Raw genomic sequence first — 15,560 nt, 5'->3', positions numbered from 1 at the left:
AATTACAACCACCTCTGTGATGTAAATTCTATTTACGAGAAAAACCCTAATTTTGAGAAATTACATTCAACACATTACGGTTTGTAAATTTTTTACATCCACCTCTTACAAAAGTACAAAAGGGTGTTAGTATAAGAAATCTACAAGTTGAAGGGGTTGAATGTGATTATGGAAACACGAGGGGTTCTTTTGTAAATAGACCTTACCTTAAAGGGGCAGATGTAATTAATTTACCCAAGTTTTCCTTGAGTGATGGCTCTAATTTAACACACAACAATAGAGAAAACTTGTAGGACATTACTCACATTAGGCAAAATGCAAAGAAAATGTGGATCTCAAGAAAGAGAATGAATGAAGTCAAATATTTCAAGAATTGCCATCTAACCACCAAAATTTACACCGGTAAAAAAATCCTATAAGGTAAGCTAAAACGGAGAAGAAAAAAATGTACAACTCTCAACCGGTGCCTTGTTTTCCACTAAAAAAAATCGGATGAAATATGAAACGAATCTCGACCCTAGATATGAAACTTCGACTGAAAAGATTCATCGCTACATAAGCTCTAACCACCAGTTACCTACTAGCTAATCAAAATTAGTCTCCATCTATATCGAAGAATCGTTCTCTCTCGTTTTCCTTTTTTCAAAAAAAAAATATAGTATTTTCAATAAACGGAACTCTAAACCTTGATGGTAACTTCAGATGGCTAACCTGAAAAACCAAAAAAAACCAAAAACGAAAACAAAACATGAATAAAGGAAGCCATAATTGTTCACAAGTTATATATCCTATAAAAAAAAGGAAAATTCAATGCTTACTTTTAGAACTTTTGTTGTTTCCTTTATCATCCCCTGATATATAAGAACCAAATGAGCAAATTTTTCGACGGATCAAATTGCAATACAATACAAAAAAAAAAAAAAGGAAAAAAAAAGATGAAGACTTACATTCGTCCAAAATCTCTTTTAAACTCCTGAGCAGTACATCTGCATTGTCAGCTATTAGTGAGAGCTTTTCAGCCTCTTTAACTGCTTCAGCTGCCAAAAAAGATTTATATTCCGCCTCAGCAATTAAGTCGGCGGCTATTTTAGCTGCCTCTTCCACTGTATCAACTATGATTGTCGGTGTGGAATCTTGTAGTGGTCTTGATCTGACATCATGCTGCTGTGGCGTAGGTGTTTTGGTGCCCCTTTCTGCTTCTTTAATCTTGTACCCTTTTGGAACCTGTCCGATATTTATGCAAAAGCACCATACATCAATAAAAATTGGAAAAAAACAAACCTAAGTTCCTCAAGTGTTATGCTGATCCTAATCTAGTGTAATTATATACCACAACACAGGGTCATGCAAGAATAAACTCACTGATGCAAGGGACTAATTATTTTTAATTACTATTATATATATACACACACACACACACAGAAGTGCAACGTGGTGATTAGATTACTGTCTTTGACATGTTACCCAAGTAGATTGATTTTTAAAGAAATTCAGAGTGGAGATATAGAAGTATTTTAATTACATGGCAAGTAGCTGAGCATGGCATTTTAATTCACATACCCTCTCAATGGTACCTTGCAGAAGAAGTTTCCTCAGCTTTGAACTGATTAACCTTCTAGAGCTTTGTGGAATGTTGTACTTTATTCTGTCAATTATAAGTCTTTTCACAATCAAACATTGATATAGAATCTTGTTACTGGAGGATTAACCAGATTTTTTTTGCCTTAATCCAAAAAACCGAGAGAAGGCTAGATAAGAAAACAATTTGGTCTTCAGCAAGAAGCTGACTCGTTCCTAAAAAACCCGGAAAGATACTAAGAATCATTCATATGCATGCATATGAATGCCCAGCTGTAAACAACTCATTGCTCAGCATTAAATCTTTCGAGTTTTACTCACTTTCAAATGGATAAATCATTGCACTGAAAATCTATCCTTCCCCTTACCTTTAAAAACATGAGTGTTTACTTTTTGGTGATACCTATCATACCCCTATCAGTAAGTTAAAAGAAATGGATTAACTAGGTAAAGTGCGATTGATGATACATTCAAATACATTATAGTCTCCATATTCCTATTATCATGTCAACGTTGAAACTTTGCAATAATTTGTATTGTTTAAATTTTTAGTAAATATTTATTTATATTAAACATTATTAAATATTATAATAAACATTATACAAACCACGTGCAAATGCACAAGTGTCAATTGCTAGTGTACTACAAAGCACGGCCAATCAGTAGTAGCTACCAATTTATGCAAATACAGTGAAGATAGGACATTGAGGGATGAATAGAATATCAATCTAACCTCGACAAACCCCATGATTGCATCACAATCAGATCCATCACAGTCTTTCATTGATGAAAGTGCTTCGAGTACCATCTTGTCACTGAAATACAAGAAAGAAGAATCACATCTAATTGCAAGAGAAAAATCGTATGTATACGCAATCCTAATCAAGAAAAAACAACGTAATAGCAGAACAGAGTGTATCCTCCAACAATACACCATGTGCAAAAAGCAAACTGATAAGGAAAATGACGTAGATTAAAGAAGAACAACTGAAATATATGCACGGTCGTTTCACAAACCAAAGCAATGGCAGAGCAATGGGGTCTCAAGCAATACACCGTATGCTAAAAGCAAACTAGTGAGGAAAAATGATGTCGATAATGAAGAAGTGAAATGTATACACATGGTTTCACAAACACATTGTCGTAATCTAGGGTACTATTTCATCTACATCTGCATGAGGGAAACAACTGAAAAACATAGAGGCAAAACATACGTTAGGGCATTATCGACATTTGGAGGGCTGTGGGGAAGCCTGTCATTAACAGTTTCTTTCGAAACAAATACAGATGGTGAAATTTCAGTCATGGGTGTCACAACATTGGTTACAGTTGCCTTTCCTCTGGGAGTGACTGAACTAGCTCCAAAGCCACCGCTAACGCTCAGGTTCCGCCATTTGTCCTAGGAGAACGAGAAAAATTCCGATTAAATACACCAAACAAAAGTAAAAACAATTAGCAAAAAAGATCCACTAATCTCCAGTCTTCGAAATTCAAGCAACACACACACACACACACACACACGAATTTTATAACAAACAATTGAAGAATAATTTAGAGATACAACCAATACAATTCAAGGTGAAGAATCATATCAAAAAAACAGTGTTATAAATAGCATAAACGGCATAATATGATGATCACGTGCATAGAGGGAAAAACACCCCCACTGATATGGCCGTATAACACAAAGAGAAATAGAATAACTCGATCGATTTCAACATTTGACAGCCATTGTACATACAAAAATACAGTCAATTACACTATTAAAAAAAAAAAACAAAAACAAAAACAAAAACAACCAACGCAATTACGGTGAAGAGTGAAAAAAACGGCGTAAAATCACGTTACCTTGAGATCAACATTGGAACGATTAGAGAGTTTCTCCTTGAATTCCGGATCTAGGAGAATATTCTTCCACTTTCCGGTACCGTGCTTTCCCACCCCTGCCCTCAGCGTCTCCTCCTCCTCCGCCGTCCACTTGAGCTTTTGATTCCCCATCGTGCGCTTCCTTACCCCGCTAAAAAAATCACCGAAACGACTGAATGAAATCGCTGTAATTGCGGCGGCGGCGGCGGTATGACAGAGTGAACTCTGAATTTCTGAGGGCTTTACCACCGGTGAACCTCGATACGGACCCTTGTTTATATATATATATGACGAGAAGACGCGAGTGCTGTGATGATAATTTGATCTGAAATGCTAATTGTAGCGGGACTTTTACTGAAATAGGCTTATTTGCAGCGGTACCTTTTCATTTCAACTTTTCCAACTTTTTGAAATTCTCAAAACGCTCTCAACTAGCAAAAGTCCCGAATTAAGATTTTCGTGTTTTTTTCATAAATCGACTGCCCGACGACAACATATAACAATATGGCCGATCCTGACGAGTTTTACGAGGTAAATCGAAGAAACTCCCGGATTTTTTTGTTTTTTCGTCGGGTCTAACGTGCTGTGTAGCACGGGAATCCCAAAAATTAGGGTTTCCCGTGCTGTACAGCACGGGAGCACTTAAAAAAAAAAAAAAAAAAAAATCAAATGGACATCATGTAGGGTGATCGTCATCTCACCCCAAGGCATGTGGAAACTGTTCGTTTCCGGCTGCCACCTCTCTATAAATGCCCCCATGAGTCCCTTGTCTACATTTTTAATGTAGAAGTACTCGAGTGAGTCTAGGCCAGATGCCTCCAGTAGCTCTAACTCATCCTGCCCGTAAGGAGCCATGAGTTGCTTCAACTCATGTTTCCTAAAAGCATTAAGCGCAGTAATCCTTGACTCACATCGCCCCACGCTGCGCTCCTGTAGAATTTCTAATTTAATCAGACAAAATATATTAAAATAAATATATTTAAAATATATAAAAATAAATATATTTAAACTTACATGTCCTGCCCAAATGTAGTAGGCAATATGACTCTTAAAACTAGGAATCATCCTCCAATCAGTCGGTCCTCCTGGAGCCGGACCATGTAACTCAAGTGGGCCACTGAAAGTGTCAAACTCGTACCGAGACTTCCGTGCGCGCGCGGCCGGGACGGGAACATCATCATAATCGCTCTCAACATGGTCATGCTCCTCCTCGTGTCCCTCGTAGGGGATACCAGAATCTGCCCCTACAGATCGAATGCTACCCGCCATAGATCTAGAACTCTGATCTATGTGGGGAATCTCGTCCACGACCGGTAAACCAGTGTCGCGCTCCATAACTCTCCTACGACGATGAGATGCAGTCATACGAATGCGTTCCGCTTCCGCCTCGGCTTCAGTCGCGCCTTGCCCGCCATACCGAAATTTAATCTTCGGAATTTTATCCGAACTCGAAGAAGAACCCATAAGCCCTTTCCCCTTGTCCTGACGTGCCATCTGTAAAAGATTAAAAAACAAATTAAATAAAATAATTAAAAAATAAAAAAAAAATAAAAAAAAAAAATATTTTGAATTTCCCGTTCTGCAGAACACGGGAACTTGAAGAATTTTCAAGTTCCCGTGTTCTGCAGAACGGGAAACTCAAACAATTTCAATCGCCCGTTCTCCAGAACACGGGAAACACAAAAATAAATTTTTTTTTTTTCGAAAAATTTAAATTTCAAAAATAATTTGGAACTCCCGTTTTGTGGAGAACGGCCACTTGAAGCACCCGTTTTCTGGAGCACGGAGAACTCAAGAACGTTGAATTTCCCGTGCTCTGCAGAACGGAGACCTCAAGATTTCTTGAATTCTCCGTTCTGCAGAGCACGGGAACTTCAACGTTCTTGAGTTCTCCGTGCTGCAGAAAACGGGTGCTTCAATTTTTTTTATTTTTTTTTCCGAAATTTGCTAGATCTATTCTTAAACACGTGTTTTTACCTAAATTGGAATTGAAACTAATTAAAAGTAGTAGGAAATCGAAAACTTACCGGAATCGAGCCTCGTTTGTACGGTTTGAATGTCGAAAAAAATTTACGAAATTCAAATTTCTAGAGAGTGTTTGGGAGTAGGAGAGAGAATTTGCAAGTTGGAAAAATTAAAATGAAAAAGCTACCGCTGCAAATAAGCCAATTTCAGTAAAAGTGAAAACCCGAAACCCGAAAACCCGAAACCATTGAACGAAGGGTAACCGCTGCAAATAGTAACACCCTAATTTGATTTCTTCCAATCAGTTATATTTATTCGCAAAATTACCACAAAATCCTACTTATGATCTCATAAAACCCCGTGTTAATTCACTTAATTACAAAAGGGGACATCTACTTTTATTTTTAGTTTTACAAATAAGTCCCTCATTTACACATTCATTACTAATCAAGGCAACCTACTTTTTTGTAACAAAATTACCGCTAACTGGGCTGACAATTGGGCCATGTGAGCCGAGTTTGGGTCGCCTCAAGCTCATATGCCATCGGGTCTCATTTCTATAGGCTCAAACTCGGTTCACATATTTTTTTGCGTTTGAGATTATATCGAGCTTATATCGGATAATAAACAAATTACATATATTATAACTTTGAATTCGAACATGTTAAAAAAACATTGCAGCCAAAGAGCAAAATCTAGAATATTCATTAAAAATCAAAATGAGAAAAAAAAAACATAGTTTGTTCATTAAAACAAATGAAGTTTAATGTTGCCGATATTTAATTCTTAATTAATTATATGAAAAAATGCATTAAGTCAAATATGGAAAAAAAATAAAAATAGAAGCAATTCTAAATGTCCTTCTAACTCTTTTCGAAAATCTTGAGACCTGCAAAAAAAAAATACATATTATATATATATATATATATATATATATATATATATATATATATATATATAACATTTTATTATTAATTTAGTCGGACTTTATTCGGGCTCACCCATTGTAGGCTCAAACTCGGTCCAACTTACAATTAATCGGGATCAATTCAAACAAAATCGGGCTGAGCAATCGAGTTTCGTGTAGGCCCGACTCAATTGACGGTTTGTCAGTCCTATCACTAACCACTTAAACTAAGGGTGGAAATCGGAGTGGAATTTTTGAATTCTGCCAATTCCAATAAAAGAAAAATATCCACATTTAAAACTGCATTTTTTATTTTGATTTCCGAAGTTTCAAGTTCCGAATTTTTCAACCAAATGCATAAAAGACATTCAACCCGATGACGTGGATGAACATCCCCCGATACCAAGAGCTATCAAAAAAAGACATATTGAGTGGGGCAATTGGCTATGGAAGAGAGAACCGAAGACGAAGATGAACAACCGAATGTTGACCATCGCATCGATGATGAAGATCCAAATGCAATATAGATTTGTATTACTTTCATGACATCGACAATGAAGATCCAGTGTGTATATGTTCGAAACCATAGGCTCTCTGCCATACCAACACCAACCAGCCAGGAAAAATCGAAACATGTCATTATGTTGGTAAAACAATTAGACGAAGTAAACCTGGAGTTAGAGGCTGAAGAGAAACATAAAGAAAAACAAAATGAAGAATTGTCACGCCTAAAGTCCGAAAATTCGCACATGGAAGTTGGGGAGGGGCAAATATAAGTTGACTCAACTCGACAAAAGCTCGAGTTCGTCATTTTAATTGTTCATGAGCTCGCGAACATGCTATGCGAGCTTTTTTAAATTTTAATCCTATTTAATACACACACACACACACACACACACACACACACACACACACACACACACACATATATATATATATATATATATATATATATATATATATATATATATATATATATATATATATATATATATGGATAGTATAAATAATAATAATATAAGAAATAAAAAAATTTAAAACATTAAATTTCAGATCATTTTTCATTTTATAACTTTTTTTTACTAACATAAAAATAATTTATAATAATAATAAATAAATAAAAATATTAGTATAAAAATAAACATAATACAAAAAACAAAAAGAGCTTGAACTCGAGCTCATCAAATTTATCGAACTCGACTTATTTACACCTAATTTCTTGGCAATTTTAATTTATCCTAAACACTAACATAAATTTGTAAAAGTAAAACTAAATAGCCCCATCATTGGACCTAAGGGATCAATTTGATTAAATTAAGGGGTAATAATTAAAATTCTTTGAAATTGACCCGTATATATATATATTTTCAAGGTTTCAGCCCCTATTTTACACGCACATCACACAGTTACCCTCTGCACCTTTCTCTGCTGCCCAAAAGCCACCCAGAGAAATAAAGTACCCACAATCGATCAACCTAACCATTTCTGAAGAACAGCGGATTTTTCTTCATGACTTACGCCGCAAGGATTTTCCATCACTCTAAGAAGGTGATCCGCATGTTGTTATGATTTGTTAATTTTCGTTCTTTTGTGATGGATGCACGTGATTTTTTTTTTTTCCTGTTCAATTCCGTACTGAGTCTTCCATTTTGTACGATGAATTGGTTAAATTGATTTAGGGATTTTTAACGTTTTTTCACGAGATATGAAGGAGTTCTATCTGAAATGATTTAGGTCATTTCTTTGGGGATCTGATTTGCTCAATTTGAGCTGTATTCGTGTTTAGAAGTTTAAGCAGACAATGCGTTGTAAAAAAAAATATGGATCGGCAAGTTTGCTTAGTTTTTTTGCAAAAATATCCGACCTCTTATTGATTACTGCCGCTACTGCCAAAATTAAGTTCCGATCGAGCTTTCTATATGATAATTGATTAGCCCCAATGAGCCTATGTACGTGTGATGTTTTGATTTGTATGCTCTTTTCGATGAATATCATCTGCTGTTAGGTTGTAACATAAATATGCGAAATTGTTGAAATTCTTATGCGGACTCATGGTAAAAGGATTGTTGAAGTTATTTTTTTCTTTTGCTTATTAGTGGGGAACCGAGTTTGTTGGCAGCGTGTTATTTCGCTCCTGATGAAGGTTGACAATGTTGTATGTAATGTTTTGGTTGGATGGTAATTTATCTTAAATTAGAGAGCACAGATTTATTGATTATATGAATGGGTAATTGGCATTTTGCACCCTATAAATACCCATGATTGATAGAATGCATCGTTAAATTTCACTTTCGACATTTTATTTAATCTGGTAAATGGTTATGGAAGTTAAGGATGAATAAGAATGGAGGCAGATTACGAGGAAGTCTAGTTGGAGGAGCATTTCTTGGACCTAAGAGTCTTATAACTGAGACGGAGATGGATTTCATATCAGGTGGTTTCAGGAAGAGAAGTTTTGGAAATGAATTTCGGCTAGCGATGATTTTATTGATGCTCTGTAAATTACTGCAAACTGAGAATTTAGCTTAGTAAACCAAGGAAAAACTTTATGCTTTCCTTGGTGATTTATAATGAAGAATTTTATCTTCTCTTTAATGATTTATAATGAAGAATTTTATCTTCTCTTTAATGACATTTTTTTTTTTTTTTTTTTTTTTTTATGTTTTACTCACTCTACAGCTCAGACATATCCACTATGTCACACAAAAAGATCATGCAATTTTTGTACGCTGGTTCACCAATTATGCCAGGCCATCCGCTGATAAACTAGATGGTATGTGGCCGAGCAATCTTTTATCTTCATTTTTAGGGCAAGGGTTTCTTCTCCCATGAGTAGGCCTCCGGGTTACTTTGTTCTACTTTAAATTATGGCATGGAATTTGGGCCTAATCCAGTCATTCTTTGTTTATATATTCTGATTCTGTAAGTACTTCCATGAGTTAATCGTGTTTATAAAACCCAGATGTGTATGTATGTATGGGTTTGGTTGTGGGGGTTAGGGTCTTTGTGCTCGTGCGTGTGTGTTGGTATACATGCGTTTGCCTCTGAGTTGCATATTCAATGCATTTTCTGTTGTGTTTCAGATATTTCAAGGTCCAGCCAACATGGTTTTGGACCTGGAGGCAAGCATGGCATTTCAAAGTTATCCAGCGAGGGTTGTGTTAGTCCCAGTCACCTATCAGTGAATCCTCGAATGGTGATACTGAATTTACTCTTTAACTATTTACTTGCATGCATGATTTGAGAATTCATATTTAAAATGTTCAAATATTTGTGAAGATGTCAACTCTGAGAATGGATAAGAGAAATGCCTTTTGGAATGCCAGAGGGGTGCATTCTCCAGCAATAGGAATGGTGTATAAAAGGTTCTCATATATATGTATATATACACATTACATACCTAGCATCTCTTTGTTTGTGTAAAGTATATGTTGATTTACCGGTGCCCTGTTTATATATGTCTTTGTTTTCAGCCAACAGCAAACTTCGAGCAGAGGTTTTTCTACTTCAGGTTAGTATAACATTAAAATCCTTCCTGTAAAATCAATTAAGTCCAATGAGTCATACTTAAGACTGATGGTTTTGATGTGGAAGCTAAGAGTGGATCTGATCACTGCCTCGCCATATTTATAAGTTTCATTTTTTCATTGTTTCATTCCTCCATTACGTATTCAAAGATTAAGGTTTCTAGTAAAAGCCAGTCCTGCTGTTACCTATTGCTTTTAACCGAGGAAATTTATCTACGGCTAACTTCTTAGTTCTTACTTTCTTTCAGGGCTGCCACCACACCAAGAGATTGGGATGCCTTCTCTGTCACCTACAATGACTGAGGTATGAGTGTTTCTGAAGTTCTAATAATCTCCTAGTTATTTATCAGCTACTTCCTACTAATTTATTTTTGTTTTTTCGTTATGTAGGGAAATATTGCAAGGTGGTTGAAGAAAGAGGGCGATAAAGTCGCTCCTGGAGAAGTACTTTGTGAAGTGGAAACTGTAAGTCATTTTGATTGTCTTTGTGCCTTTTTACTGAAATATATATTCCGTATTGTAATGATTTCAAAGTTTTGCGCCCACTTGATGTTTTAAGGATAAAGCAACAGTTGAAATGGAATGCATGGAGGAAGGATATCTAGCAAAAATTGTGTGTGGTGATGGAGCAAGTGGGATTAAAGTTGGTGAGGTAATTAACTGATAGTCTGGTACAGTATCTCGACTAATTGGTATTCACACTATTTATTTTTTGTTTTGTAGTGCTTAAGGGCACCTTTATCGAATTTATGAACTTGCTTGAGATTCATTTTCCTATCAGTTCCTTCAGTTTTACATACTGCCAATATTATATCCTTATATGGTCTCATCAAGTCCTCATTTCGTTAGATAATTGTGCTATGCTACTTTCATATCCTTAACTTTGGTCATTTGATTTGTGTTGGTTTAAAGTGAAATTTCGTTTCTTGTAATAGACGAACCTTACCAAAATGAGAAAGTTTGGTTCTATAAATTGGATTTGGTTTCTCATTTGTCACGATATTCTACGTTCCTTGTTTCCAAGCTGTACCATATAGATTTGATGGCTAGCGAGTGCTGGCTATCGATTCATGTAAAAACTGAAATGAGAATATTACCACAACTGAATCATGGCAGCATTTACCTACCAAACACTAGAAACAATAGGTAGATTGCATACTAATTTTGAGTTTTGGAAACAAAAATAATTAGTTTTCGAACCATGGAAATGCCATCTGTTATTGATTTTGATGAATGATAAGAATATCATATGATTTTTTCTAGGTAATTGCCATAACTGTCGAAGAAGAGGAGGATGCCGTGAAGTTTAAGGACTACTCTCCTTCAACATCAGATGCTGCACCTTCAACTGAAGCGCCATCTGCTCCAACTCCACCAAAAAAAGAGGTCGCAGAAGTGCCTGCTTCTTCACCAGAGCCTAAAGTTTCCAAGCCCAGCCAACCATCTCCAGCTGGCGATCGCATTTTTGCTAGTCCTCTTGCCAGGAAGTTTGCCGAAGATCACAATGTAACTTAAATGCTCTAACTATAAGATTTACTCAATTATTTAACCTTGGATAATTGGATCTTGTTTCATTTCTCTCTAACGTGGTGTGCTTCATGCATGATTATAAATTCAGGTATCTCTTTCAAACATAAAAGGTACTGGTCCTGATGGCCGCATTGTGAAGGCTGATATTGAAGATTATCTTGGTATTTCTCTATCACTCTTTGTTCAAGTTGATTGATACACTTTAATGTATTTGTCACGTGGTTAATTTTCTAAACAATTTACTTAAACCTCTTTTCTGTTTCTGCAGCTTCAGGTGTTAAGGAAGTTTCACTACCTCAGAAAGTTGACACAACCACCTCTTCTGCTATAGATTACACCGACATTCCACACACGCAAATTAGAAAGGTATATTTTGGGCATGGATGTCACGTTCTCATTCTTGGCATTTCTCATCTTGCTGGTACAAATACCTTCAGTTTATAAGGTTTGGGGTTATTAATGGCGTTAGCTTGTTTGTATCCTAAGTTATACTGAAGTTCGATATTCCTCGCTTTAGGAAGGAAGTTGAGAATTTATTTTCAATTCTTCATGGAGTATAAGAAAGTATTGGAGGTGTGGTGTTGCTGATGTGAATTTTATGTGGATATTCAAGAAAAAATACTATCAACGAGTTGTTTATTGGTATCTTTTGAGTTGTGTTACAGCTAATGTATTACCATCAATGGCAGGTGACAGCATCTCGGTTATTGCAATCAAAACAAACCATTCCGCACTACTATCTAACTGTAGACACACGTGTGGACAAGCTTATGGAGTAAGTTTTGATCCCTCTGCTAATGAATACTCAAGCTCACAAAATTTGTCTTATTTACCTAAATTATACACTTTCTGCAGATTACGTGGGAAACTGAATTCACTGCAAGAAGCATCAGGTGGTAAAAGGATATCTGTCAATGATCTAGTGATTAAGGTATAAAACAACATACCTATATGTAAAAAACAAGATGGATGCTTTAGTTTGCTGTGAAAACAATCACTTGACAACTATTTTATTGCAGGCTGCTGCCTTGGCTCTTAAAAAAGTTCCTCAGTGTAACAGTTCATGGACAAATGATTCTATTCGCCAGTAAGTACGCATAACAATGCAATTAGTTGCTTAACCAGAACAGGGACTAAACTGCAACGTCTTCTGTTCAATGCAGGTATCACAATGTGAATATTAATGTTGCTGTGCAAACAGAAAACGGATTGTATGTGCCTGTTATTAAGGTGTCACATTTTTTTCAGTCAAATGCTAATATATCACATCCAATTTTCACCGTAAGTAAAACAACCTGAATACCTGATAACTACCTTTTGACATCTCTATATGCTAAAATTTGTAGGATGCCGACAAAAAAGGTTTATCGAAAATTGGGGATGAAGTTAAGCATTTAGCTCAAAAAGCAAAGGAAAACAGCTTGAAACCAGAAGATTACGAGGTATTTTTATTTCTTTTTAATTAAATAAGCTCTTGGAAGACTCAGTTGCTCCTGGTACAAGTTCTTAATGTCGTGTTTCCAGGGCGGTACGTTCACTGTATCCAACTTGGGAGGACCTTTTGGCATCAAGCAATTTTGTGCCATCATTAATCCACCCCAATCAGGCATTTTAGCTGTTGGCTCAGGTAATCAGATTTTTTCCTTTTTATTCCCACCTTTTACGAGTTATAATTTATTTTTAATACAAAATTTGTAATATTCACTGCTTAAACCCGTATGAGCAGCTGAAAGGAGGGTGATACCTGGTGCGGGCCCTGAACTGTATGATTTTGCTTCGTTCATGACCGTGACATTAAGTTGTGACCATCGTGTTATTGATGGTAAGTAGTGTATTATAAATGCAATATCAGATTAAGAAAAATAAAATAAAACGCAATACTAGTCGACTATCATGGAATTAATTACATACTGACCCTAATTTGATATTTCGTTCAGGTGCAATTGGAGCAGAGTGGCTGAAGGCCTTCAAAGGCTACATTGAGAATCCAGAGTCGATGTTGCTGTAAACTGGTTTTATTACGTTCCAAAGTTTGTCCAAATTCTTGCTGTTTTAACCACCAACTCACATGAAGATGGGATGCGATGAGTAGGTGTTTTCGAGTTTATCTATGCCTGTTTTTGTATCTATATTCTTCCTTTTTCTTCCGCCGCGGAAACTAGTCCTCGAGAATAGCAACATTTTTTTCCGAATAAATCTGTGCTCGTGTAGAGAGAGTCTAGAAGACCCCATCTTCTCAGCATGAAAAAAAGTTCTACATGCCCAACATTTTTCTCTGCCATTATAAAATAACACATTTGTTGAACCAAAAATCGGAAGTTGACTACATTAGCATCAAGTTATTTTCGATTTTTTTTTTTGGCTCAGCTAAATATGAATGTCGTCATCACAGTGTCCCCATACGGTTGAATTTAATTTATATTACAAATTGCAGCAATTGTATTCTTGATAATAAATTCTGAATTCGGTGGGTATTATTCTTTAGCTCTTGAAAATTTACAGTATAGATACTATTCGACATGTTAATCGAGATATATATAGTCACAATGTTATTTGTAAAAAACATGCTGTTTCAAGACTCCGAAGCAGTTTCATACCATGATAAATTGGCTTGAAATTAGATTTCACCCCTTAGTATCAAGAACAAGAAATCAATATGGCAAAAATGACAAAAAAAAAAAAAAACATTACGAAAACATGCATACTTGGCCATTTGAGCCGTCTTTCCTGCTTCACATATATACACAATTTGAACCAGATAAAGAGTATGATAACAAGAAGTAATTCTACTCATCAACCCTGGTCAAGATCAGATTATAATGTAAAAAATTCCCGATTGTGGCCACATGCGAATATCTTGCAATGGAAATGCATCACGAAAAATGAACACCTACTGAGTTGTAGACTAACAATGCCAAGTGGGAAACCGTTTAGACTGAACTCGACTAAACGGAACATGGAATGCACATTTATCGGAGTTGTTCTAGGGCAAAACCAGCAGGAAAGAACCTATTTCATGTTATCTACCGAACTAGTTGAAAATTGCTTTCCGATTTCGACCGGTTAACCAAGTAGAATATTGATGTTTGTAACAAACAAAGAACAAAATGCAAGAATCCTCCATTCATTAACACAATCGAAACTCAACGAATTTACAGTGGCAAGGGCAGGCAGCTAAAAACAACCATCAAAATAGCACCTCCAATGGACAAAAACACTGTAAATTCATTCATTAATGGATCACCAAAAACCAACCAAAGACAAAAAAAAGCACAGTCAAAATCATCACCCACAAAAAAAGAAAAAAGAAGTTAAAATTCAAATCGGCACATATCGTTTCAAGACTTGTTTCCCGGTGACGGCAAGCCCCGCAACCACCCCGCCGATCGCACCGGCGACCACGGCGGACCTGGGCCCCGCCGCCGCCTTGTACAGCACTCCGGTACCCAACCCCGCCACCACGCTGTTGATGCTGTCGTCCGTTTCCCTAAAAGCAACCATACCGCTCTCCAGACCAGCGAACATCAACCCTAATACGCCGCACCGGTTTCCCACCTGCCTGCCCGCGTGGCCCGACCCGTTCAGGATCCGATTAATTTTCAGCTTCAGGGTATCGGTCCGCTCGATTGACTTCACCCCGGTGCCCAAACCCTTGGCGGCGCCGGCGGTCGCGCCGGCGAGGTAGCCAATCCCCGTGTAGTAGGTCAAGTTCTCGCCCCAGGATCGCCGCTGCGCGATTGCCTCCTCCTGGAAGAGGAACTCCGGTGAGGTCGGCAGATTGTAAAGGGTTTTTGCGGGGAGGCGTAAATCTTGGTACGGGTTGTAGAGCCGGCGATTCGATTCGTTCTCGTCGCTTCCGCTGCTGTGATTCGGAGCTCGAGGTTGGTATGCCATGGCGGATTTCCGGATCCGGGTTCGACGGGTAACCCGAATAAGAAGTAGAAGCAGCTGAAAGAGGTGGTGGGGAGGGCTTCGTTAGGTTTCTTTTGGTTTCTTCTGCAGCTTGTTTGTGACTTTTGAATGAAGAAATAAAAAAATTAAAAATAAAAATCGGGCCTTTTTACTCAGGCGGTTCAATTGGCCCGGCCCGGCCCGATTCGAATTTCATTTACAAATGTGTATACTGTTCCGCACGTTTTAGGGTTACACAAAGTCTGACGTGGCACCGGAGAGATCTTTTACTTCCC

The 15,560-nt window shown here is 37.0% G+C and overlaps 3 protein-coding genes and 1 non-coding gene across 4 annotated transcripts; 1 reads left to right on the top strand and 3 right to left on the bottom strand.

Moving 5' to 3' along the window:
* Positions 1–329: 329 nt before the first annotated feature.
* On the bottom strand, positions 330–3,761 carry LOC105948905 (telomere repeat-binding factor 4). Its single transcript, XM_012972504.2, has 6 exons — positions 3,427–3,761; positions 2,793–2,977; positions 2,312–2,393; positions 948–1,224; positions 819–851; positions 330–711 (listed from the first exon to the last, which is right to left on the bottom strand). Exons 1-6 carry the CDS (start codon positions 3,574–3,576, stop codon positions 707–709), a joined length of 732 nt encoding a protein of 243 aa, XP_012827958.1. The 5' UTR covers positions 3,577–3,761; the 3' UTR covers positions 330–706.
* A 325-nt stretch (positions 3,762–4,086) lies between these two features.
* LOC148770959 (uncharacterized) lies at positions 4,087–5,620 on the bottom strand. Its single transcript, XM_088817428.1, has 3 exons — positions 5,472–5,620; positions 4,459–4,938; positions 4,087–4,374 (listed from the first exon to the last, which is right to left on the bottom strand). Exons 2-3 carry the CDS (start codon positions 4,936–4,938, stop codon positions 4,087–4,089), a joined length of 768 nt encoding a protein of 255 aa, XP_088673554.1. The 5' UTR covers positions 5,472–5,620.
* Positions 5,621–7,690: 2,070 nt separating this feature from the next.
* Positions 7,691–13,685, top strand: LOC105949833 (Dihydrolipoamide acetyltransferase, long form protein). The gene is made up of 19 exons (XM_012973475.2): positions 7,691–7,864; positions 8,996–9,089; positions 9,400–9,512; positions 9,596–9,681; positions 9,790–9,827; positions 10,092–10,147; positions 10,234–10,308; positions 10,403–10,495; positions 11,107–11,349; positions 11,462–11,534; positions 11,642–11,739; positions 12,063–12,148; positions 12,229–12,304; positions 12,393–12,460; positions 12,537–12,603; positions 12,720–12,815; positions 12,898–13,000; positions 13,100–13,195; positions 13,311–13,685. The coding sequence occupies exons 1-19, from the start codon at positions 7,826–7,828 to the stop codon at positions 13,379–13,381; spliced, it is 1,671 nt and encodes a 556-aa protein (XP_012828929.2). The 5' UTR covers positions 7,691–7,825; the 3' UTR covers positions 13,382–13,685.
* An 893-nt stretch (positions 13,686–14,578) lies between these two features.
* On the bottom strand, positions 14,579–15,413 carry LOC105957130 (mitochondrial import inner membrane translocase subunit TIM23-1). The gene has a single exon (XR_016030757.1). It is a non-coding gene; the product is annotated as a mitochondrial import inner membrane translocase subunit TIM23-1 (transcript).
* Positions 15,414–15,560: the final 147 nt, after the last annotated feature.

The sequence above is a fragment of the Erythranthe guttata genome, chromosome 4, assembly GCF_056151865.1.
Source record: "Erythranthe guttata isolate IM_541 chromosome 4, IM_541, whole genome shotgun sequence".
NCBI lineage: Eukaryota > Viridiplantae > Streptophyta > Magnoliopsida > Lamiales > Phrymaceae > Erythranthe > Erythranthe guttata.
Note: the sequence above shows the minus strand (reverse complement) of the source record. Positions and strands in the feature narration are given on the sequence as shown.

Bases quoted from the DNA above. Each gene is read 5' to 3' on its own strand.
- LOC105948905 (XM_012972504.2), bottom strand. From the start codon at position 3,576: ATGGGGAATCAAAAGCTCAAGTGGACGGCGGAGGAGGAGGAGACGCTG. The intron at 1,225-2,311 runs GTTAGATTGATA...AATATCGGACAG, and splicing joins CAATCATGGGGTTTGTCGAG to GTTCCAAAAGGGTACAAGAT. The intron at 852-947 runs GTAAGTCTTCAT...CTTATATATCAG, and splicing joins AAAAGAGATTTTGGACGAAT to GGGATGATAAAGGAAACAAC.
- LOC148770959 (XM_088817428.1), bottom strand. From the start codon at position 4,938: ATGGCACGTCAGGACAAGGGGAAAGGGCTTATGGGTTCTTCTTCGAGT. The intron at 4,375-4,458 runs GTAAGTTTAAAT...GAAATTCTACAG, and splicing joins ACTACATTTGGGCAGGACAT to GAGCGCAGCGTGGGGCGATG.
- LOC105949833 (XM_012973475.2), top strand. From the start codon at position 7,826: ATGACTTACGCCGCAAGGATTTTCCATCACTCTAAGAAG. The intron at 9,090-9,399 runs GTATGTGGCCGA...GTTGTGTTTCAG, and splicing joins ATCCGCTGATAAACTAGATG to ATATTTCAAGGTCCAGCCAA. The intron at 11,740-12,062 runs GTATATTTTGGG...CATCAATGGCAG, and splicing joins CACACACGCAAATTAGAAAG to GTGACAGCATCTCGGTTATT.